The sequence below is a fragment of the Peromyscus californicus genome, unplaced genomic scaffold (genome assembly GCF_007827085.1).
Source record: "Peromyscus californicus insignis strain IS unplaced genomic scaffold, ASM782708v3 Scaffold_4__1_contigs__length_199733344, whole genome shotgun sequence".
Lineage (NCBI taxonomy): Eukaryota > Metazoa > Chordata > Mammalia > Rodentia > Cricetidae > Peromyscus > Peromyscus californicus.
In genome coordinates this window covers 32,085,589-32,110,707 of record NW_026294562.1, presented here as the reverse complement: position 1 = coordinate 32,110,707, position 25,119 = coordinate 32,085,589, and the positions used below count along the sequence as shown (strand labels likewise).

Genomic DNA, 25,119 nt, shown 5'->3' with positions numbered 1-25,119 from the left:
AGCGCTGTCTGAATCTGACAGGAAACCACATGATGCGGCCAGAACATTCACATGACTCATGGGGCTTAGTTGTGTCTGGAAAAATGTAAACCCATCATGAGAACCCAAAGGAACAGATGAAACAATTTTAGATGGCCTTCTACAGGATTTCTTCCACCTCAACATTGGCAGTGACCCCGGTCACCAGCAGTGTTCACTGGATCCCACTCCCAGGTCACAGATTCCTTCACATTTTTAACCCCTCTGAGAAAGGTCCCACTTCTCCATAGCAACACGTGTTCACAGGCCTCACCTTAATATAAGCCCATGAAATGGGCAAGATGGAACTGGAGCCCCACGGAGCCGCGCTTACAGTCCCCACTGGCCAGGCGTCTTCATTTGGTTTTATGGAAACAATGGGATGACTGGGCAGGAAGGGAGCAAGATGCTTCTTCCTGTGTTGGTTTTAAAGTCCACATTGAAATGATGCACAAAGATACAATTGAACTGAAGGGTCAGGTTCTCCAGGAACTCTGTTCTTAGTAGGGGCACACTGATGGTGGTAGGGACCTGACCCTTCTAGGGACAGACAAGAAGTTAGCAGCTAAGGTGAGATCTCTCCATTTCTTCCTTCTTTTTCTACTACCTAACAGCTTCCAAGAACTGTGGTGGAGGACAGGGCAGAGGTGGGCCCACAGAGGTCCCTCATAGCAAACCCCACATCTTTCTAAGCTGTCTACTGAGTATGGAAGGTTGCTGAAGAGATGCCCTGGGCACTCTACTTGGAGGCTAACACATGAACATTGCCCCATTTCACTTCCTCTGAACCACCCAGGACACTCATTCACTATACATAATACAAATCAAAAGGAAAGGCAAGAAAACCAGGTTCCCAGCAACCCTGAACACTGCCCTTCCCGGACCACCACTACACATTCTGAAAACTCCAGAAGAGCCGGGCGGTGGTGGCACACATCTTTAATCCCAGCACCTGAGAGGCAGAGGTAGGTAAAGCTCTGTGAGTTTGAGGCCAACCTGGTCTACAGAATGAGTTCCAGGACAGCCAGGGTTGTTAAACAGACAAATCCTGTCTGGAAAAACCTAAATAAATCAATAAAAAAGAAAGAAAACTCCAGAAGCTCTGGATAAGGCTGTTCTTACTACAGAGAGGAAGCTATCAACTGCTAAGAAATATTTCTTTAGTAAACAGTGACTTCATCCAATTATCTCTAATAATAAAGTTTGTTTCCTCCTTACTTATCACAGATGTAATAAAAATTAAAGCTGTAAGTTTAAGTGCCTTTCATCCAATTCACTCTCAATATTATTGGCTATATATATGTATATATATAAAGATAAAATATATGTATGTGTACATATATACATATATAAAGGGAACGAAATAAATAAATAAATAAATAAATAAAAAAGCTCTTGGAAATCTAGGTGCAACCCTCTGTGACAGCTACAGGAACTCACATTCCAGTTCTGACCCATCATACTTTAGAAAAGTCCCCTGCTCGTGACTGTTAATAAACTTGCTCAAGAGCTCAGTGAGGCCGGGTGAACACGGTGAATCCGAAGACAAGTTAACACTTTTCTTTGGACACACTCTTAAAAAACACTCTTGCCCAGCTCTGCATCCAGCTGCTGGAAGTGCACTGGATATGAAGGTAGTCTTGATATTTGAAGGCTTGGGTGGGAAGAATAACAGGTTTGGGGCCATCCCGCTTCCAAAAAACGATCCTGAAGCCAGCAAGCCCACAACTCACACTCCGATGGGCCCCATGCCAGGGCCACCTCCTCCATGGGGAATGCAGAAGGTCTTGTGAAGATTTAGGTGAGAGACATCAGACCCAAAGTCTCCAGGACGGCAGATTCCCACCTATCCCGAAGGGAAAGAGCAGAAGTAAATGGCAGAGCTTGGCAAGGCTCCTCCCGGTGAGGGAAGGGCACGCTGTTCTGTGCTGTTTGTCTCCCCAGGAAAGGAAAGGCAGAGCCACATCCACAATGTTCCCAGAAAAGGCTTCCTAGGGAGAGTGAGATGGCTCAGTGGATAAAAAGGTGTTTGACAACCTGAGTTTGATCCATAGGACACACGTAATCAACAATCGGAAGAGAACTGACTCCTACAAGCTGTCCTTTTGGCCTCCACATGTGCGCACACAAAAAATAACTCTAATATATCAACAAGAAAAGGATTCCTAAAAGTTCTGCTGTCAACCTGGTCTCTCACAGGCAAAGTGACTGTGGTTTCTATGGAAACAGCAACTGACCATTTAGCCCCATTCAGATTTAAGATACATACTTGGGCAGACTGTACCTAAATGTCTACCTTAAGAGGGAGGAGAGGCAGTCACTAGGCCTGAAGTTAGAGCATGTTCATTCTACTGAACAGGCAGTTTTTACAGTGTCAGGACTGTGAGGGACCCATTCCCATTTTTTTCCCCAGAGTTCTCTTCAGGAGAGAGGGATAAGTGATTTAGATAGAAATATAGAGGGGAGAGACAGATAGAAACAGAGGATAACCTCAGGAGAGCCTGGATCCTTATCCACCGGCCCCTTCTGTCTCTTCTAAAGGGCTTTCAAAAGGAATGCCAAGGGATGAAGCAAAAGACCTCCCCCTAGCACATCCAAGTGCAGATCCTTCCAAACACTTGGTAACCATGCACGTGGTCAAGCAATCCCCTTATGCAGCCCTGCTGGGTAAAACAACCTCAGAGCTCACTAGGAAACCTCTGTGGGCTCCCACACATTCTCTGGCCAATTCAAGGCTGGGTATTTATTATGTGCATAGCTAGATGGCCTAGAGCAGTGGTTCTCAACCTTCCTAATGTGGAGACCCTTGAATACAGTTCCTCATGCTGTGGTGACCCCAACCATAAAATTATTTTCATTGCTACTTCGTAACTGTAATTGTGCTACTGTTATTAATTGTAATGTAAATATCTGATTTGCGATCCCAGTGAAAGGGTTATTCAACCCCAAAAGTTCATGACCCACAGGTTGAGAACCACTGGTCTAGAGGCTGCTGAGCTGAGGAAGTGGGAGTAAGGCTGCCAGTTTTCCTGAGACAATTCAGATATCCAGCTACAATATTAAACTGGTAATCCTGCCACTTTGACTATGGACAGATACCTTTGCTTTAGGCTGCTGAAGCAGGAGGCTATCCCTGGATGACACTTAGGAATGAAATTAGACTAAAGAAAGAAGGAGAGGAGAGAGGTAAGGGGACAGGTGTTCACATTACATGGACCCTCAGTTACTCCTGCAACCCAGGTAGGCAGGATTGAACCCCTTGGGGTCCTGGTGAAGTCAAAACTTCAGGTAAAGTGGCTTTTCCAAGGCCCATGGGAGTCTGGCATCTCCCATGGCCAGAACTTGGCTCTAAACTCCATCAGCTAGGGAATCAGGAGACCCTGCCCAGTAACGTCCCCAGAGGAACAGCACTCCTGACAATAAGCACATTCATCCCTAGTGCTGCTTTGGTTCAGCCTTTGTACCTTGTCCACCCCATCACCTCCTCGAGAACCTATAATCCTGGTGGAATTGCAGTGGTCTGTGGGAAGCTGGCAACTTGAGTGGTCAGCTTGAGCAGCCTCATGGCATCACTTACAACTCTGGGTTTAATTCCCAGCATCACAACAGAGGAAGAAAAGGGAACGAACAGAATCATGGGTCTGAATTCAGTCTCATGTATTAAAGGGGACTCTCAAGAAGCCAGAGAGAATGGTTTTCCTTGCTGGGGATCAGTTTAGGGCCTTACTTTAAAAATCAAGACAAAGCTGGGCGGTGGTGGCGCACGCCTTTAATCCCAGCACTTGGGAGGCAGAGCCAGGTGGATCTCTGTGAGTTCGAGGCCAGCCTGGGCTACCAAGTGAGTTCCAGGAAAGGCGCAAAGCTACACAGAGAAACCCTGCCTCGAAAAACACAAACAAACAAACAAACAAACAAAAAAATCAAGACAAAACTGGCCTAGAATGCTGGCTCAGCAGTCAAGAACACATACTGCTCTTGCAGAGGACCTGAGTTCAGGTCTAAGCACTCACATGATGTTTCACCACCATGTGTAAACTCCAGTTCCGGGGGATCTGATGTCTTCTTTTGATTTCCATAAGCTCCAAGCACACTGGTGCACATACATACATTCAGGCAAAACATTCATACTCATAAAATTAATCAATCTTTAGAAAATTAAAATAAATAAATAAAATGTCATTATCCATTTTCTCAGTGCACACTAAGTGTCTGCACCTGGGCATTCATATTTGCCCCGTCGAGGTAGACCTGTCCTCCGTGTTGGTGAATAAGGGTGCACACATCACTGATAGTCTCTTCAAACACACCATTGGTAGATGGATATGTGATCATGATGGCGGCCAGGTTCTCCTTGTGTTTATCCACCTGTGGAGAGAAGAGTGATGAGAGGAAGTGGTCCTTTCTCAGCCAAGACTTTGCTTTTTATTTTAAAGGATTGGGGAAGGCAAAGTCTTGGTGGTTGAACTCTTGACAACATCCCCATCTACAACAGTGGATAAAATGACAGTCAATTGCTCCTTCATAAACCATCCCAAAGCAGCAGCAAGGCTTCTCAGGATTTTTTTTTTTTTTTTTTAGTTTTTCGAGACAGGGTTTCTCTGTGTAGCTTTGCGCCTCTCCTGGAACTCACTTGGTAGCCCAGACTGGCCTCGAACTCACAGAGATCCGCCTGGCTCTGCCTCCCGAGTGCTGGGATTAAAGGCGTGTGCCACCACCGCCCGGCTCTTCTCAGGATTTTATCTGTGGTCCAGATAAAGACACCAAGCTTTGGATGTGGCCTGGCTACTTTGCCTATTATGCACAAAGCCCTAGGCTTGCTCCTTGTACCAAATAAAAAACTAGGCATAGTGGAACACTTCCATAACCATGACATCCAGAAAGCTGGGGTATCCTTGGCTACACAGCAACTCTGAGAGTAGCATGGGATACAGATTGTGTCTCAACAAAATTAAATAAAAAATTAATTTTGAGAGACTGCTCAGATTTTTGGGTATTTGGGGTCCAGTTCTGTAATATGGTTCTGCTTTGGTCAAGCCGCCTCATCATCCCAGGCTATTGGGAGGGCGGGGAAGGTGTCTCTCTCTGCACATGGCTAATCTCCCAGTTAGCCTTTCTATTTTTTGGGGGGGTACATTTTCCTGCCTTTCTTCCCACAGACTCTTGAGAGGTCTTACAGTTTTGATAAAAATCTCCCCTACACTGTTGTGTTTTGGAGACTGGTTCTTATACAGCTCAGACTGGCTTCCGGCCTTCTGTGTAGCCAAGGATAGCCTTCAACTTCTCACTCTCCTTTGAAGTGTTGGTGTTACAAGTATGTGCCACTAGACCAGCGGTTTTCAACCTTCCTAATGCTGTGTGACCCTTTAATACAGTTCCTCATGTTGTGGTGACCCCCCCCCACCATAAAATTATTTTCATTGCTACTTCGTAACTGTAATTTTGCTACTCTTAACGACACAATGCAAATATCTGTGTCCCGGGGACCTCAGGCGACCCCTGTGAAAGGGTTGTCTGACCCTTTCTCTGGGGTCGTGACCCACAGGTTGAGAACTACTGTCCTATACCTACTGCTCTCACTTTTTTTCTTCCCAGAAAGCAATTGTATAAACAAAGGATAATTTCTAGTCCAGGGTAATGTGGGAGGAAAATAAAGTCATATTCCATATACTCTATATTAGATAAACTTAATAACTATAGTTAGTGACCCAAAGTATTTGTGGCCAAAAGAAAAAGGCAATGGAAGGGGAGGATGGAAAAGATGAACACGGCTGTGTATTTTCAGTGTCCTTTTAAAGGCTTTTGCGTAGGTTCTCAGTACCCATGCCTAATAACCCTGACAGAATCACATCGTTATTCCACCAATTTCCCTTCCACTTAAGATGCAGACTCCAGCCCACTGGTGGAAAACAGATACAGTTGCTAGGCAACCTCTTCCTGGAGGTTGAGAGACTGGGAGTGGGGGTTGGTGTTGGAGGAAACAGGGTAGAATGTTGCCTGGAATCCAGCGCAGCATGGCTGGGACAGTTACAAAATCCGCATGCGTCATGCGTACTTTCATTCTCCACGCAACTGTGACTGTCTGCCTGTGAAGGAGGAATATGAGGACAGGGAAGCGGCCCCTGCGGTCTTCTTCCTATGATATCACAGTGAATACTTCATTTACTGTAGTTCAAGTGGAAGAATCAGGGTGTGGAGGGGTCTGTGAAAAGGCCCTTCTATCTGCGAGGGAAGGAGGGGGATAGCAGACATGGCCAGTTTTAATTGGGGACCAAAAATACAATTGCTTTTTATTTTTCTCTTTCCCTTAAAGACTGTTGGGCTTTTTTGGACTTTGTACTCTTTCCCCACAGACCCATTCAGAGGAGGAATTGTTGTCTTTCATTAGAATACAAGAGAAGACCATCTTTACGCCATCCATCTACTTCCCCTCCCCCATCACCATCACCTGCGCCTTCCCAGCCCAGACCTCTTCAATCTGTAGAGGGGGGAGTGAGTACCATGGCCTTGAGGTGAGCAGCATCAATGTTCCCGTATCTGTCCACCTCCACAGGCTGGATCTTCATGCCTGCCATGTAGGCACTTGCTGGATTCGTTCCATGGGCTGACTTAGGAATGAGACAAACCTTGGGAACACAAGGAAGAGAGAAAGAGAGAAAAATCATCAGGGTGTTTCAAGTTAGAGGAAGTCTCCTAACATGCCTAAGACACAAATTAGGCGCCATGTGTTTTCACTAAAGCTGGCCACTAGTGCCTTGAAATCTGCTGTCATCAGTGCTGTTATTGCAAAACAGTGTCCCCAAGAGGAGTTTCCATTTGAATCCCCAAATACTTTCCTAGAGATGTCAGAATGCCTTCCCCTATCCAGACCACTAAAGAGAGCCTGTGCCTTTTCTAACCTTCTCTTGGATGTAATGTATGGAAAGCATCTCTAGGAATCAAGATCAGAAGTTGAACTCTAGGACTCCAATGCCACATCACAGCTTCAGTGGTGCTCTTGGCTGAACCAGGACAGACAGATAGATGACAATGACAGACATACCCCAGGGTCTCCCTAGGTCAACACAACTGTGTCAACACTTACTGGGATCACTCTGCTGTGAATGATTTGTGTGAGGATCAGAAACTCTGGATGGAAAATGACCAACACCTGTCCTATGCTCACATGACTCACTCATTAATGACACTAGCACACAGAGAAATAAATGCCTATGAGCCACAGTACAGTAGGTAACTACAAAATGGGACATGGTGTCAGTGGACGAAATGACAGTGTCTCAAGGCTACAGATGACACTAAACCAAAAGACCTGGTGGATTTTGGTCTTGGCTTTCAGTGCTGGGATGAGCATATTTTGCAGCTGCTCTACCACTGAACTGCATCCCTAGTCCCTTGATTGAATGTTTTTCCTGGAGCAGGAGGAGTAGGTAGAGCATTGAACCTAGGGTCTTATGCATGCCAGGCAAGCCAAGCACTCTACCACTGAACTGCAGCCCCACAAAGGATTTTGATGGGGGGTGGGTAGATGGTAGGTACAGGGCTGCAAGCCTGGGTTCCTATCTCCCTTCCTCTACGTCATGGTGTGAGTACAGGAAACCTGCAGTTTGCAGATCTCAGGGAGAACCATAACAAATCAGGCCAGGGCACAAGTTCCCCAATAGAACTCAAGTGAAGAAGCCAGCCTACTTTGAAAATCACAGAACCAGTATGACAACTCCTCTGGAGAGGGGTTATAAAAATGGGCTTCAGAAGGAAAAATGTGGCTTCCAGCTGATTCCTCCAAAACAGCGGTCAACTTAAGAAAAACATGTGTGCAAACACACACACCAACCCATATACAGACACACAGATATACTCAAATACACAAACATACACTCAAATACACAAATACACTCACACAAAATGGAGAAGAGGCCTGGATAAATGGCTCAGCAGTTAAGAGTGTGTACAGCTCTTGAAGGCAGCCTGAATTCCAATCCCCTTCCTAGCTCCAAGGATCAGATAGCTCAACTCTGTTGGTACCTGCATGCACAAACATGCACACACACACACACACACACACACACACACACACACACACACACACACACACACCATCCCCATCAGAACTTTAAGCAAAGGGCAAATGGAATTAGTTTCCACTCTCCTGCTAACTGACTAAGCTCCTTTTAAATTGCTATAAGTCATATACTGTGTAAGCCGAATTTTCCTCAGTCCTTTTCTTTGTTTAAACACTTCTTTTATGTGGTTAAACTTTTTTTTTTCCTTCATTTATCAGGACCAAGGCTGGAGGCATTATCCTTTCTCACAAGTTATTTTTATTCTACATCCGAGGATGAAAGTAACACTTTAGGACAGAATATTAATAAAGAATGGGAAAGGAGGATGTTTAAAATGAATATAAAATATTCCTTAGTGGGCCAAAATTAAGAATTCATACAAAGGGTTTGCCGAAACAAAAATAAGAGCTAAAAATGCCAACTGTCCTGTGTGTAGGCGAGTAACATTCTCCCAAGTTTTTCATGCCCAAGGTCTGGGAACACCTGGGGTTAGCTTCTATGGTATAAGAGACTGAAAGACCCGGAAGTGAGGGGATTACTCTGAATTTGGACTTTGAGCTGTTCCTAAGGGTACTCACAGGTGTCCATCATAGCGAGCTGGCTCTAGAGGGAGGAGCTGAGAGGGACAAAGCAAGAAGAGGCCATGAGCCCAGGAGGGAAGGCAACAGGTCCTCCCTTGCTTGGCTTAAGGAAAGCACTCTGCCAACACCATGAAGACAGTTTCTGACTCTGGCCTCTAGCTGTAGGACAGTCCCCAAATGCTGCCACAGACACTGAGTTTACAATCATTTGCTGGATCAGCCATGGAAAACCAATCCTACCCTGGAACAATGGAGAGAGGTACTGTAGATACGCTTGTGTTCTGTGGAGTCTAATGACCTCGAGTTACTTTCCCTCACTTTAAAATCACAGTGTTATGCTGGACACAGAAATATTAGGGCCCAGGTTTGATGTTTTCTCCAAGACTCTAAGGTGAACCTAACTATGGTACGCTTATATCTTTTAGGAGGATGCTTGTCCTAACTTCCAGGAAGCCTGGTGTAGACCACAGATTTCATCCCCAAAGAACTGCTGAATATATGACAAGTTAAAACTTCTGTGTTTTACCAGGTGATGGTGGCGCACGCCTTTAATCCCAGCACTTGGGAGGCAGAGGCAGGCGGATCTTTGTGAGTTCGAGGCAGTCTGGTCTACAAAGCAGGTTCCAGGACAGCCAGGGCTGTTACACAGAGAAACCCTGTCTCAAAAAACAAAAACAACCCCTTTCTACAAAAAACTTAGTCTCTGGTCAAAACAGTTGAGTTGAGGTTTGACCAGCAAAGTAAGAGATTAGCTGTAAAGTGCTTTGTGCCTGGCACAAGATGACTGTTAAATATGTTTACTAAATAATTTATTTTTCCTAAATTAAACCATGAATCATGAGCTTGGGCATTCTATTTCAGGAGCCTCCTAGACTTGACCAAAGAACAAATGTGAAATAACTTCCAAAGGCAGCTTGAAGGCAGAGAGCCACCGGGAAGCTGGGCAGTTTTATAGCACGTAACATCTCCAACTCCTTTTTCAAGAGAGAAGGATACATTCAACTGAGCTCCATCAGAGCCTATTGTGTGAGAGCAGCTGCCTTAGACATCACTAATGTGGAAAATCTTCTCTGGCTCTTTGAAAAATAAGTTATTCTTTTCTTCTCTAAAAGGGGGCTTAAATTAAAACTGTTTGTCTAAGAAGGATGCCAGTGGGGGCTTCCCTGCCTTTCTCCTCCTACTTTCCAGTGTGCAAAATGGTGCCAGGGAAGATGTCACATCCAGGACATGGGGAGGACAGATGAAGGACTGGGATGCTCAGACAGGGAGTGACAGCCACAGAGAGCCAGTTACCGAAGATGGAGGTCTGCCCAATTCAGAAGATCCCTCATTTGGAGTTTCTGGCGTGGCCCCCAACTCCTATATCAAAGCAACTATTTCCAGGTGTCAGAACTCAGAAATAGGTAAATTTGAGATTTGGAAAGTACCAGAGAGTGGAAAGAATCTGAAATCTAGCTGGCCCTTTATCAGTGCTTAGTCATGGGCCTTCCACAGACACCGTTGGAGTGGGTTTGGTACAATGGTTCTTAACCTGTGGGTCAAGACCCCTTTGGCAAACCTCTATCTCTGAAAAATATTTATATTATGATTCACAACAGTTACATAATTCCAGTTATGAAGTAGTCACAAACAACTTTATGGTTGTGGGTCAGCACAGCGTGAGGAACTGTTAAAGGATCTCAGTATTAGGAAGGTTGGGACCCACTGGTTTGATGGTTTCTGTCAAGCAATGGCTCTTGGTCTCAAGCGGTGTGGATGGTCTCACAGTAAGACTTGAGACCCAGACACACAACAGTGAAAGAGTCAATGACAAGGAGCTCCAAAGCTGATGATGGGTATTTGGGAACCATGAAGGAACCAGGAGTGGGTTATCTGGTATTCTGTCACTGGACATCTCAGCTCCATAGTTCCCTTTCTCATTCTCTAAGGCTCTGAGGTCTAACAACATTCCTAGGTCCCACTTTTTCCTCATAGTTAAGAGATGAAAATCTCAAGAAAACTGAGTGACCAAATCCAAATTCGAATATCTGTCTACTGTATCATCAGATTTCAGGCCACCACACTGTCCCCCTGTGCATGCCCAGGGTCCAGGACCTTCTGAACTCATCAACGGCTTGTTTCAACAACTGTTAAAAGTCAGTTCAATGACAGGTATGGTAGAACACACTTGTGAACCCAGCGCTTAGGATACTGAGACAAAACAGTTACAAGTGCAAGGCCAGCCTCAGCTAGGTTCTGAGACCCTACCTGAACTCACATGCAAACCAATCACAATATCAAAACAAGGCCAGCCTCAGCTAGGTTCTGAGACCCTCCCTGAACTCACATGCAGACAAATCACAATATCAAAACAAGGCCAGCCTCAGCTAGGTTCTGAGACCCTACCTGAACTCACATGCAAACCAATCACAATATCAAAACAAGGCCAGCCTCAGCTAGGTTCTGAGACCCTACCTGAACTCACATGCAGACAAATCACAATATCAAAACGAGCCAGGCACGGGCTCAGAGAGATACTCTCAGCACCTGGAGGTGGAGGCAGGTGATCGAGGGAGGAGTTCAAGGCATTCTCAGTGGGACAGAGTATGAGGCCAGCCTGGGCTATATATATGTCTGTGATAATGATAGTAAACAAAACAAAAATTGTTGATGATGTAGCTCAGGTGTACACTATTGCCCCAGTGTGGGAAAGGCCTGAGTTCAATCACCAGCACCACAGGGAAAAAAAAATATTCTATTCCCAATGGGAAGACACAGTGAGACAATGTTCCTTCTCCATTTTTTTCCAAGGAGGAAGTGAAAGTTTCAAAATTCTTCATTGCAAAATCCAGACTAGCCAGAAAATCCTTTCAATTTCAATAAACTCAGAAAGGACCCGATCTTGGACTACCACTCACTGACATTACCTACTTAGGCAAGAACCTTCTGGAACTCTCCTGGAACGGTCAGGGCCTTTGTCCTGCTCCTGACACCTACCTCACAGTTGAGTAGAAACCCTAGCACAGAGCTGGCCTCCAAAATGGAGGGACCAGGAACAGAGGCCTCCTTTGGCCATAACTAGAGGCTTTGGTTAGATCACAGCACATCTTTCTGAGAACCTAGTGGTGCCTGGTAGCACCAGCTGGTCCCCAGGAAATCTGAGAGGAGTCATTTCTGCACACTCGATCCCATGCCCTAAGCAAACAGTGTAGCAGAAATGCATCTGCTCCCCATCATGGTTGTTTAGAGCTGAGAACAATCCCATGGGGAACATATTCATTCAATGGGTATCTTTTGAGGATACATACGACCCAGCGCGTGCTTAGGCTCAAAATTGCTACGGTCTTAGGCCCAGAGCTAGGGCTGAGCCAAGGAGGCAGACAGCACTGGTAATGATCCTGCTGCCCGCCTCCCTCTGCTCCCTAGAGAGCACTCCCATGGCCAGCTGAATGACTCCATATGCTGGGTTTGCACAAAAGCCTTTTATGTCTGGATGTTTTCCGTTGCAATGAATTACGTGGGATGTCTTGGAGTCAAGGATCATGATGGTCAGTTCATGTGTTTCTTGATATTTGCTTCCCTGTTCACTTCCAAGAAGACTGGAAAGGCAGATCCCACAGAACAAAAGGGACCCTGGGATCTGAGCCTGTGGCCACCCACAGGGAGCAAAGCGCCACCTGCCCATGCTCACCGTTCTGTGCCTCTCTCCTTTCTGGTCTAAGTATGCTCTGATAGTGGCCAGTCCAGCATACTCCCCTTGGGCTCCACTGCAAAGACAAGAAGAGTCAGGGCTGTGATCTCACTTGTTCTTTCAGTATTTACCAGATACCAACTACACGCTAAGCAGTCATGGTCCTAGGTTCATTGAGAATTTACCAGACACTAACCATGCATTAAGCAGTCATGGTCCTAGTTCATCTAGGCTCTCTACAGGAACAAAAGTAGCAGCTTAGCACTAACCAAAGGAGGGCCTTGCTTATCAGCTCAGGACCATCAGACAGACCTGGTTTTACTAAGGGAATTTGACTGGTAAAATATAAGGAAATATAAGGAACCCATTACCCAGCTTTAACAAGAGGGAAATTTGGAAATTATAAGAAAATATAAGGATTAGTTTATGGTGAATCTCATTTTTAAACACATGCTTAACTAAACCCTTTTATGCTGAACTAAGCAATTACAAAACAAAGCTCAGGCTCATGTTTCATTAGATCAAACCAATATGTATGATTCAAAGGAAAGATATTTTAAAATCATAACTGCAATAAAATGATCACACCTAGAATAACAAAAATTTTTCTAATATTAATGGATACTGAGTCAGACAAAGGCCACACTATCTCCACAGCAACTTTCTGCTGTTGCCATGGTATCATCCTTGAATCTACATAGCTACTAGAAGCTCGAACATTATCTCGTAGGCACCACTTAGAGAGCATTCTTAATGACTAATGTTCCTGTGAGCAATGTTGAGTCAGCCGCAAACGGGTCAATGCTGTGGGATGGTCTGTATGTCAAATGTGTTGCTGATTGGTCAATGAATAAATCACTGATTGGCAGTGGCCAGGCAGGAAGTATAGGCGGGACTAACAGAGAGGAAAATTGAGAGAACAGGAAGCTGGAGAGGGAGACACTGCCAGCCGCCATCAGGATAAGGAAGATGTAAAGTACCGGTAAGCCACAAGCCACGTGGCAAGGTATAGATTAATGGAAATGGATTAATTTAAGCTGTAAGAACAGCTAGCAAGAAGCCTGCCACGGCCATACAGTTTGAAATCAATATAAGTGTCTGTGTTTACTTGATCGGGTTTGAGCGGCTTGGGACTGGCGGGTGAGAGAGATTTGTCCTGACTGTGGGCCAGGCAGGAAAACTCTAGCAACAAATGGCGCCCAACGTGGGGCACGAACCCACGACCCTGAGATTAAGAGTCTCATGCTCTACCGACTGAGCTAGCCGGGCTGGTTCCGCCCACTTTACAAATGGCGTCCAACGTGGTGGCAAGAGTTTCCACCTAAAACCTGAGAAAAAAGATTCTAAAACGGAGCTAAAAACAGCTTCCTAATTGTCTCTCTCAAATGAGCGGCAGCTGCCGGTTTGAGCTACTGGCGGGTTCCTAGCGTGTGCGCTCGACCTGCCACCATATGGCGGGAACGAGGCCTCTGCAAGTGGCACATTAAGCTGCATGTTGGATTTAGCCTTTGCTAGTACAAAACAAAAAAAGAGGTTTCTGGGCTACATGCTGCTTGGATAAAAGCATAGACCCACGATGGCTCCCAGAGCTGGCGGTAAGCATACCGCCGCCATGTTGGGAAGCTGAGGTGGGTGGAGCCAGCAGCCACAGCTGCTTCAATTTAAAGCAACAGGTTTACAATAAGACAGATTCAGATGTAATAGTTTAAAATGTGTGTAAAATATACGTAGGCTTGAAAGAGACAAAAAAAGGTGATATATACAGTATAGAAACAAATACATGGTTTTAAAAAATAAAGTCTTTAAAGAGACAGTAAAATTAATATAAAAAATAAGCCACGTAGAGATGACTATTACACAGAGAGTCTGGATTGTGTTGTCTTTGGGATTCTTAACTACAGAGAGATGTTTGATTGTAAAGGAAGCTGAGTTAAACCAGTACGTATATTTTAAAGATACTTTGACTTCAAAATTTGGATGTAAGGATATGTTGCTTTGGAAAAGAGTCTCTTTTGTTTCCACAGAAAGCAAGAGGCTATGGATTTGTTCCAGAGTAAGATACATCAGGTTTGACCAGCCAAGACCCCCTGAAAGGTCTCCGATGACACCATGGCCCAGATGATCCAACATCCAGAACCGTTTCAAGACAACTGGCTCAGATGATACAGCCTCACGGACTACTCCATGATCCTAAAATTTTCTTTGTTTCCCCAGAAGATACAGCGCCCCCCTCCAGCAGGAAGTAGTAAGAGAAGCTACGCCCAAATTCCCAAATATACCAAGCTGACTTTGGAGATGTGTAAAGGTTAAAACCTTCCTTTTTAAGAAAAGAAAAGGGGAGGTGCTGTGGGATGGTCTGTATGTCAAATGTGTTGCTGATTGGTCAATGAATAAATCACTGATTGGCAGTGGCCAGGCAGGAAGTATAGGCGGGACTAACAGAGAGGAAAATTGAGAGAACAGGAAGCTGGAGAGGGAGACACTGCCAGCCGCCATCAGGATAAGGAAGATGTAAAGTACCGGTAAGCCACAAGCCACGTGGCAAGGTATAGATTAATAGAAATGGATTAATTTAAGCTGTAAGAACAGCTAGCAAGAAGCCTGCCACGGCCATACAGTTTGAAATCAATATAAGTGTCTGTGTTTACTTGATCGGGTTTGAGCGGCTTGGGACTGGCGGGTGAGAGAGATTTGTCCTGACTGTGGGCCAGGCAGGAAAACTCTAGCAACAGGTCAATGTCCTGGTCCGCCATGAAGCAAGGCGTGGAAAATGAGCAGTAAGTCTCTCTGTTTCACTCACATCGCTCTGTCCTCCACCCTAACTCCCTGAGATATAGCCCACCACGCCCTCATTTTACAGCCAAAGCTGAGCTTAGAGGGTCACCCATGGGCTAACAGTGACTGATGGACAGTTTAGAATGGTATCAGCCCATGTCAAGGAGACACAGGTTTCCTTTGCAAACAGAACTGCCTGCTCTTTGAGCATGTTAGTGTCCCGAGGGCTAAAAGTCAAAAGAGCAAACTCTGGGACGGGGGCATGGACTGGGGTAGAGTGCTCACCTGGCAAGTTCGAGGCCCTGTGTTCAATCACCTGTGGGGGGTGGAGGCATGCAGGGAAGACAGACAGTGACTGGCTAAACTGGGAGCTTTAGTTAAATGCAATGAAACAAAACAACATGTCTGCCAAGAGCCAAGACACCTAGCAGCTGTCCCCCAACACTGAGTCAGCTTTACCCCCTCTGCTTTTCCCTGGGAAAAGGCTATTCATTGGCTTTACTGACTTCTGAAACCAAAGTACTAGCACACAACACCTTTTATTATTGTTGTTGTTATTTGTTTTTTGTTTTTCAAGACTTGAGTTTCTCTGTGTAGCCTTGGCTGTCCTGAAACTCACTCTGTAGACCAGGCTGGCCTTGAACTCAGAGAGATCTGCCTGCCTCTGCCTCCTAAGTGCTAGGATTAAAGGCATGTGCCACCATTGCCTGGCTGATGCCTTTTATTTCCAGAACAAGGAAATGAACATCTCACTATGAAAATCAACATCATCACTCGTTACATGGTTCCCCTGTGCTGCTCTGTCATCTCCTCAATGGGGATTAAAAACCAAGCAGATATTATTGAGTGGTGAGGAAATCACACAAAGAGTGTATCATCCAATCTACCCATTCTTCAACTTGTCCAACTTTACAAGCCTTCCCAAAGCCACTAGTCCAACTCTTCATCAAGGCCATCCCAGCCCCAGTCCTGTGCCTTTTATATCAATTTCTTCTACTAGCCTCGAGCTGCCTAGGCTACCCTCAAATTATATCAAGCCAATTCTCCTGCTGGAGCTTTCAGCACAAGGTCCTTGTGCTGGACAGTGTCTCCAGATGCTAATGATTGACTTCTTTTCATTATATAGCCCCCCCCAAAGGCTATCCCCAAAAGCAAAGTTCTTGTCCACTTTGTTCTTAACTTTATTTTCTGTGCCAAGTATGCTGATAAAAAACACTGACTGATGAATGACTAATCCCCTTCATTCAGCAAACTCGTATTGCAGGGGCTAGAGAGAGAGAGTTCAGCAGTTAAGAGCATTTCTGCTCTTTCCAGGGGATGGTTCAGTTCCCAGCACCCACGTTGAATAACTTCTAATTGCCTGAAACACACCAGCTCTCGGGGTTCTGATACCTTCTTCTCACTTCCTTGGGTACACACACACACACACACACACACACACACACACACACACACACACCTCATTTCATCTTACTTCACATGCTCGTAGACCTAAGGTCAACCTGCACACCTACTGCACATGGAGAGTCACTGTAGTGCTCACATGGGTGTGCCTGCCCTATCTCAGCTAACCCAGACCCTTGCCAGCAGGATCTGGGTTTGGAGTTCTGTGCATTCCCCTACAAAGAATCTAAAGAATTCTATCTTTATGAGGTGGCTCTGTAATAAATGCTCAGGAGATTTGTTCCAAATAGAATTCTATCCTTCAGCCCAGGCAAGTCAACATGCAAGTCATCCTTTTGTGAGAGCCAAAGTTACATTTTAAGTTTTAATTACTGTGCCTAAGAGATCCATGAAACAAATATGCCTTTGATCTGCAAGCCCCTTGACCAATGACAGACAGTTCCTGAAATGCTGGAGGCTACTGTTTGTGGGAGACAAGAAACCACATGTTTTTCATTCTACTAAACAAGCTTGTTTGATTCATGTGCATTGATGTGCTTGATCACATATGGGTGGGAGGTTTGCAGGATGGAGTTATGTCAGGATGTATGCTTGCCACTGATTGGACATGATGGCAAATGCAATGAATTATGGGTTTCCCTTCGTAAGTGGCTACAAGCTGTGATTCTGGACAATTTCCTGGGAACCCGGGTATGGACCTGGCCAAAGCCCATCCACCAGGCCAGTATTTAATTAAAGCTTGCTTCAAATTTGGCTTTAAACTGTGGTAGTGATCTTATTCTTGATCGGTGGGATTAACACTTTCCCCTGTAGAAAAGGACTTTAAAAAATGTATAGTGACCCTCGTATCCTGGAGGTAATCAACGGCTGTGTAATTGAACTTAAGACCTGCCCAACAGGAAGGAAATCATGTGTGATACTAGAAACCTGGGTAACTACACAGGGCTAGTGAAGTCATGGATTTTGGAGAGTCTATAGCTGCCACGTGACTAAACCAGCATAATCCCTCACTACATTCAAAACACTCATCCTTACACCCCAGATACATGTAGCTTTTGCCTCTCATCAAAGAAGCTTCTCTTTATGGCAGATGAAGATCACTGAAGAAAACCACAACTTGTCAACATACAGAGAACAAGAGATCACGGGTGCCCAGCCTCAGTGAGCACATCTACAACCGAAAGCTGGGGAACGCTGAGGAAGAAGGGCAGAAAGCCCTGATGAGGAGCAAGAAAACTTGTGTCTCCTAGAAATGACAGGGAAGCCACACCCACAAGACCTCAACAATATGGCTGCCTAAACACGGGATGAACAAAGACAACACCAACAGACATGCTAACACGGAAGGGGAAATTTCTCATGGGACTCCTCTCCTAGACAGAGAACTACAAGCAACTAGTCTTCCCTAGGGATAAGCTCCCTCGTTAGTTATGTAACAGAAAGAAGTCAGTCTTGAAGTCATATACACACCAACCACACTAAACAGACTCAATAGATGGCATGCGTGCGTGCGTGTGTGTGTGTGTGTGTGTGTGTGTGTGTGTGTGTAACAAAGAAAAAAGAGGACATGAATTTGAAAGGGGTCAAGAAAGCATGAAAGGAGTTGGAAGGAGGAAAAGTGGAGGGGACAATGTAGCTATATTAAGAAAGCAAAATTCTTAAAAATGTATTTTATATTTACCCCCAGCCTTTTCTCGTATCATCCACTCGTCTTTTTTGGGGCAGAGTCAGCCAAGGTATGGATGAGAGTGGAAAGAAGAGAATGGGAGATGGGGGGAGGGGCCCATGAGTTAAAGAGGAGCTTGCCACCAAGCTTGATGACCTGAATGTGAGCCCCAGGCCCACATGGTGGGAAGATAAAGAGAATCGACTCGTGTGGATTGTTCTCCAACCACATGAATGCTGTGTTACATGTGTCCACACACATAAACTTTCTCACACACAAATCAATAAATAAGTATAATTTTTTTTTTTTAAAGATGACATTGTTTGGACCTAAGAGCCAGTAATCCAATAGGAGAGCACTATGTGAAAGGCTGGAAATGCTGAACGGTTTTTGCCTTAGATGTTCTTAGTATCAGCTGTCTCATCTAAATATCGCAAGTAGGTTTGAATGCCATGTGAACCTTAACTACAGAGGAATCATTAAACACAGCCAGGAGTGCCACCTTTTGGTGAGAAAGTATTATGAAAAATGCTCATCTGTATAAACCAGGCAGAGGCCATCAGAAAGTATCTCATGTAGAAGGGAGCTTCAGACCGTGGATTTAACGTCTACTTGAAATGAAAAGCTGAGGGCCTGCAGCTGCATGGCAGGCCGCAGGAGGCAACACTTAGGGGTGGCAAGCCTCCGACCCACTGGTGCTGAGTGAGCAGTGGCTTGAGCCGCCTCTGTGGCCACTCAGGCAGGGGGAGGAGTGGCTATGTATTCCCCTGTTTAAAGCAAAATGAAGGGAGACCAGTGGAAAGCTTCATCTAAAACTAGTACTTATTCTTCCAAGAATCCCTAAGAAAATTCAGTATGCTAGATAAAACCAGAAAAACTGATCAAGAACCAGAGAGCTGGCAAGAGGCTGGAGTTGAAGAGACCCCACTGTTCTTCAGCTAACTAAAGCCTCCCTACCCAGGTGTATGGACGCTGGTGTACAAGTACAGACAGTCAGTGTGTGAGGAAAACCTCAAATAAAAAATAACAAATTGTATACAGAGACAGGGAGGCAGTTCATAACAGCTAAAATGGCTTTTCCTAAGAGTGGAACAAAAACGTAAGACTATATAAAGCTCAATGATTTTTTTTTTTATTAGAGCCCCCTTGTCAGGAATTCTGGGTGAAAAGCCTGAGATTTAGAAGTAGCTGCCACATCTAGGTTTGTACATTTAGTCCTTCCTTGTGTTTAAAGAAGAAGATGATGCTTAATTTCATGGACACTATAGAAATTTCTCAAATGAAAGCTGCTTTGGAATATTTGGAGAAAGGTGACACTTTGGCCAGTATTTTTATGAAAAATATTTCTACATATTATCCACACACACACAAAACGCAACATAGAACTCAGGAGCAGAGAACACACTAAGCCGCAGCTGTCCCCAGATCTCCCACTGGATCTCATGTTGCCCAGACTGGCTTTGAACTTCTGCTCCTCCTACTTCATCTCCCAATGCTGGGACCATGGGAGTGCACCACCATGTCCAACTCAAGATATTGCGTTTTTTATGAGTCAAAAGGTATTAGGAGTTAGCAAATACTGCAGTGGTAGACTGCAGACTTAGAATACATGGGGCCTTCAGTCAAACCCAACACCAAAAATGACAAAAAAGACAGGTATGGTATTGTACAGCTTTAATCCCAACACTCAGGAGGCAGAGGCAGAAAGATCTTTATGAGTTTGAGGCCAGCTTGGTCTACATATTGAATCTCCAGGCCAGCCAAGAACTACATAGTGAGATCTTATCCCAATTAATTAACTAATTAAAGAGTTTAAAATATTCCCTGAAGAAAAGGTTATATTATGGACTATAACAGTTAAAAAACTGAACCTGGCCTGGTGGCTCAGGCCTAAAATTCCAGCATTTGGGAGATTGAGTTAAGAGAATTGCTATGAATTTGAGGCCAGCAAGACCTTGTCTAGATTTAAAAACAAACAGACCAAAAAATCCAAAGCAAAACAAAAACACCACCAACAAAAAAAACAGTAATAGATTCTGGGGAATCTGCCTCCATCTGACTATAGGAGCCCTGGGTTGCTACCACATCCTCATGATTGCTCAATAGGCCCTTGAATTCATCGAACCATCTTCCCAACCCATTTGCACTTTCTTTTTTCAAAAGCAACTGTCTTAGTCAGGGTTACTATGGCTGTGATGAAATACCCTGACCAAAAACAAATTGGGGAGGAAAGGATTTGTTTGGCTTGCACTTCCCTACCACTGTTCATCACTGGAGGAAATCAGGACAGGCACTCAAACAGGGCAGGAACCTGGAGGCAGGAGCTGATGCAGAGGCCATGGAGGGGTGCTGCTTACTGGCTTGTTCCTCACGGCTTGCTCAGCCTGCTTTCTTATAGAAGCCAGGACTAATCAAACCCAGCAGTGACCCCCACCCAGAATGAGCTGAGCCTTCCCCCATCAATCACTAATTAAGAAAATGCCTTACCAGCTTGTCTATAGCTTGATCTTATGGAGGCAATTTCTCAGCAGAGGCTCCCTCCTCTGTTGATGACTATGCCTTAGATCAAGTTGACATAAAAGTAGCCAGCACAGCAACTTTCTCAGCTTTAGGAGTCAAATACACTAACAATAATTTCAGCTTGTTTCACCTTGTGTCCCTGAGAGACATACTTCTTGTCTCTGTTTGCCTTAGACATTGTATCATAATTCGGAACCAAAGGTTTCTAGAGTGAATTTGTTGTGTGCTATTGAGTGATTTTTAAGAATGGCAAAAAGAGTTCTGGGAACAAGTCGAAGTAAGCCATGCTGGGCTCAATGGGAAATGGAAAGGCAATTAAATATTATTAGACTTTTCTCGGCCAGGATATAAATGTCCCCTGGGTTTATGATTTAAGGAAATAAATGGAAAAGCAGGGATTAAACAAACAAACAAGATTAAAAAGAAAAACACTTTGTAGCCTTGTTTGGCCTGTAATTCACTGTGTAGAGCCATGCTGGCCTTGAACTCACAGAGCTCCCCCTTCCTCTGCCTCTTGAATGCTATGGTTACAGGTGTGTGCCACCATGCCCAGCAAGGATAAACTTGACATTTTTGCATTTAGCATCTAAATATCCCAAGGAAGTAGAAAGACCAGTGATGACTTTGTTAGTATTACACAAAGTCAAAATTTATGGTTATTATGCTCACTCATAGCTTCTGTGTGGATAGTTCTGATACAAAATAAAAACATCTAAGTTGATGTACCATGTTTCACTTTCAGAGCATCCTGTGTGACTTGGGAGGCTGGGCCTGAAACATCTGTAATTTTGCATGGTTTCACCTGGAACATTCTCCTTTGAACTCAGAAACCTGAGTTCAAGAGAGGCACTCCTTTCTAAGGAAGCCCAAAGAACATCAGGGAGAGGTCCATATGGTGAAAAAAACCAAGGCCCTATTCAACATTCCCAATTTCTCTTCCAGACAACAAATGATCACCAAATTTTCCACTATGTAAATGAGACCACCTTGGACTTCTGGCCATACCCCTCCAGTAGAGTCTAAGTGCCCAGTTAACTTAGAATAATACGTAGTGATAAATGATAAAAAAAAAAATGATACCTAGAAATGACAGTTTTCGAGCTGGGCAGTGGTGGCGCACGCCTTTAATCCCAGCACTTGGGAGGCAGAGCCAGGCGGATCTCTGTGAGTTCCAGCCTGGTTTACAGAGTGAGATCCAGGACAGGCACCAAAGCTACACAGAGAAACCCTGTCTCGAAAAACCAAAAAAAAAAAAAAAAAAAAGAGGAAGAAAAAAAGAAATGACAATTTGCTCTTTGGAGGTGGGTGTTAGATAGCTCCTAACAAGAAGAAACAAAGTCCCTTACCTGTTAGGCTGGAAAGAGACTTGGTCATAACCTGTGAGCTCACATAGATCCTTCTCCAGCTCTTGGAAAAGCTGCTGGTAACCCTGGGCTTGATCCAGAGGTACAAAGGGGTGGATGTTAGCAAATTCTTTCCATGTGATGGGCTGAAGAGCAAGAAGAGGAACATAAGCACATGTACGCTGTAAAAGTAACAACGGTTTTAATGATGATGGTAACGACAATATACCAACACCAAGAACGGCACCAAGGAGCCAGGGGCTGTCAAGGCACTTAGAATATGCATTCAGTTTCTCTGCACAACCTAAGGAAATAGGAACTATTACTATCTACATTGTACAAGTGGAACACAAAAGCGAAGAAGAAAACTCACACAGAAATCCGATTCTATCTATCCGGGAGCAGAAAGGTCCCAGAACAGACTTACTGAAGCAGTGAGTTTAGTCCAACTCTTACATGTGCACACATGCATACATTATTTTCTTTTCACTGAGCAGAACCAGCCATGAACAGAAATGCCAATAGGAAAGATCCTTCCTAACACAGTCCCAAATCAGTTCCTTGCTTGAAACAATTCAGAATAATCCCAAGAGATAAAAGGAATACGTTAGCTCTGCTGAAATGATCTTGGCCTTGTAGAGATGAGCACCTCTCACAACACCATGTAAATTCCTGTTGATGTAGATAATAAATTTAAACCTCAAATCTCACCCTTCTGACACTGTGACTGGATTTACAGAAAGAGGTATATATTTTTTGTCTGTTTGGGTTTTGACATGAGAACTCAAGGTACGGCCTTTGCCTTCCAAGTGCTGGGATTACAGGCATGTGACTGTCAGAAGTTTACTTTAGCCCTTTAATTTTTTTTCTCTGTTGTTGTAACTAAGAGGCAAACCATGGATTCCTGGCAAGTGTTCTACCACAGAGCCAACCTCCAGCCCATGCTTAGCGTTCTTAAGTCTGCCTTGGAGGCTAACTACAAACTGGTAAAAATAGAAGTTTTTTAAAAGCCCAGATTTAGAAAACAAAAAATAAAAACTAGTTACCTGTTTTAATTTAAAAAAAAAATTAATTTTACGGAGTTGACATGATGAGTCAGTGATGCAGTTGCCTGATGGCCTGACTTGATCCCTGGGACCCACACAGTGGAACGAGAGAACCATTGTGCATTGTGGCATGCATGTGCACACACACACAACACACACACACACACACACACACACACACACACACACACACACACCACAAACACACTACACAAAACCGTAAAAGATAGAACAGTAATAATAATCTTACATAACTGGGCATGGTAGACATGCTTGTAGACCTGGCCATTTGGGACCCTAAGCTGGGATGATCACTTATATCGATAGCTTTAAAACTATCATGAGGTAAAACTTTGACGGTAAGAAGAATAAGTTTTAGCCATAAATTTTGTTGTTGTTTTGGTTTGGTTTTTGAGGCAGAGTTTCTCTGTCCTGAAACTCAATTTTTTACACCAGATTAGTCCTCAACTCAGAGATCTGCCTGCCTCTGCCGCCTGAGTGCTGGGATTAAGTGCATGTAGCACCACACCTGCTTTATCCTTAAATTTAACTGATTAAGTTGTGAGAAATATCAGAGTCCCTGCCATGACTGCAGAATGGATGCAAAGTAAAGGATCATTAAAGCATATAGTCACAGTCCAGGGAGGTTTTTTTCATTCACTTCTGTACAAACTGGAAATCTGCCCCTAAGTACCCGCTTCGCAGACAAGACCTACTTACTGTGAGTTCGGAGGCACTATTGAGCTTCATGGTGCAGGATCCCTTGAAGAAACAGATCCAAGAAGCATCATCACATTAATGATCATCTACAGCCCATCTCTCAACCCTCCCACCTCCCCACAAGGCACTGCTTCTTTCCCCTTGCATTGTATTTAGATACGATGCACAGAAGGACTCGGGATGGGGCTAGTGAAAAGAAAGGCCACAAACAGCTACCAATGGAATCATGCTGTGAACAAGGGAAATGTCTTTGTTTTCTAGTTTCTTCATATACCGGACAAGGTTGGTTTCTGAGTGATAGCTGTGAACATAAAACATAAGGTCAGAGCCATTGAATTAGAGTCAGGCTGATCCTCATACAAAATAAGGAAGGAGTCGTACCCCAAAGTCACGTTAATTGTATGTCATAGGGAAGGGCAGAGACTCTAGTGGACCTCAGAGCACACCTGATGCAAGAAGCTACCTTTAAGAAGGAGAGAACCCTGGGAAGAGGCTAGAGTTCCTGAGACCAACTTCAGCCTAGAAAATACATCTGCAAATTCCCCTCCCCATCAAAGCCCCAGCACAGTGGAGCGGCCACAAGACAAGGTATGCTTGGCTCACATCAGGGATGGTTTCTATCTGACATGGATATAATTAGTGAGCCTGGCTGAGTGGCAATAACCCAGGACCTAATGTTCAGCATCAGAAGCAACACCCTCCCAGGCTCCCTGGTTCATTGCCATGACACAAAATGCAGAATTCACTGAAGCCACACAAACCTGTTGAACACCTGATGTGTGAGAAATGGGCTGCTTCTCTTGAATGAAGACCCCAGAATACCTCTCCTTTCCTCTCCCATGCTCTCAGCTACCAACTCCTACAAGAGAGACCATGGAAACTGAAGGACATGGCATGGCTAGAAGCTTCTAGGCTAGATTAAAAATCCAAAAATAATGTATCAAGACATTCATTTAAAAGCCAAACTAGCCAGGTGGTGGTGGTGGTGGTGGTGGCGGCGGCGGCAGCGGCGGCGGCGGCGGCAGCGGCACATGCCTTTAATCCCAGCACTTGGAAGGGAGGCAGAGCCAGGCAGATCTCTGTGAGTTCGAGGCCAGCCTGGGCCACCAAGTGAGTTCCAGAAAAGGCGCAAAGCTATACAGAGAAACCCTGTCTCGAAAAAACGAAAATAAATAAATAAAGAAAGAAAGAATAAATAAATAAATAAATATATAAATAAATAAATAAATAAATGCCAAACTAATTAAACATTTAGAAGAAAATAAAGGGACAGATATACAGAACCTATGATTTAACAATGGTTTCTTGTTCTTTGTTAT

The 25,119-nt window shown here is 44.5% G+C and overlaps 1 protein-coding gene and 1 non-coding gene across 2 annotated transcripts in view; both read right to left on the bottom strand.

Annotated features, from left to right (window-relative positions):
• Positions 1-25,119, bottom strand: part of Gldc (glycine decarboxylase) — a 91,002-nt gene that overhangs the window by 15,579 nt on the left and 50,304 nt on the right. Inside the window, exons 12-20 of the mRNA XM_052763352.1 lie at positions 24,562-24,659; positions 24,017-24,101; positions 23,801-23,842; positions 22,038-22,180; positions 12,327-12,402; positions 6,516-6,641; positions 4,234-4,383; positions 1,752-1,864; positions 293-434 (exon numbers count right to left, since the gene is read on the bottom strand). Of these exons, the coding sequence (XP_052619312.1) occupies positions 293-434; positions 1,752-1,864; positions 4,234-4,383; positions 6,516-6,641; positions 12,327-12,402; positions 22,038-22,180; positions 23,801-23,842; positions 24,017-24,101; positions 24,562-24,659 (975 nt within the window). The remainder of the gene's footprint in view (positions 1-292; positions 435-1,751; positions 1,865-4,233; positions 4,384-6,515; positions 6,642-12,326; positions 12,403-22,037; positions 22,181-23,800; positions 23,843-24,016; positions 24,102-24,561; positions 24,660-25,119) is intronic.
• Positions 13,523-13,595, bottom strand: Trnak-cuu (transfer RNA lysine (anticodon CUU)). The gene has a single exon. It is a non-coding gene; the product is annotated as a tRNA-Lys (tRNA).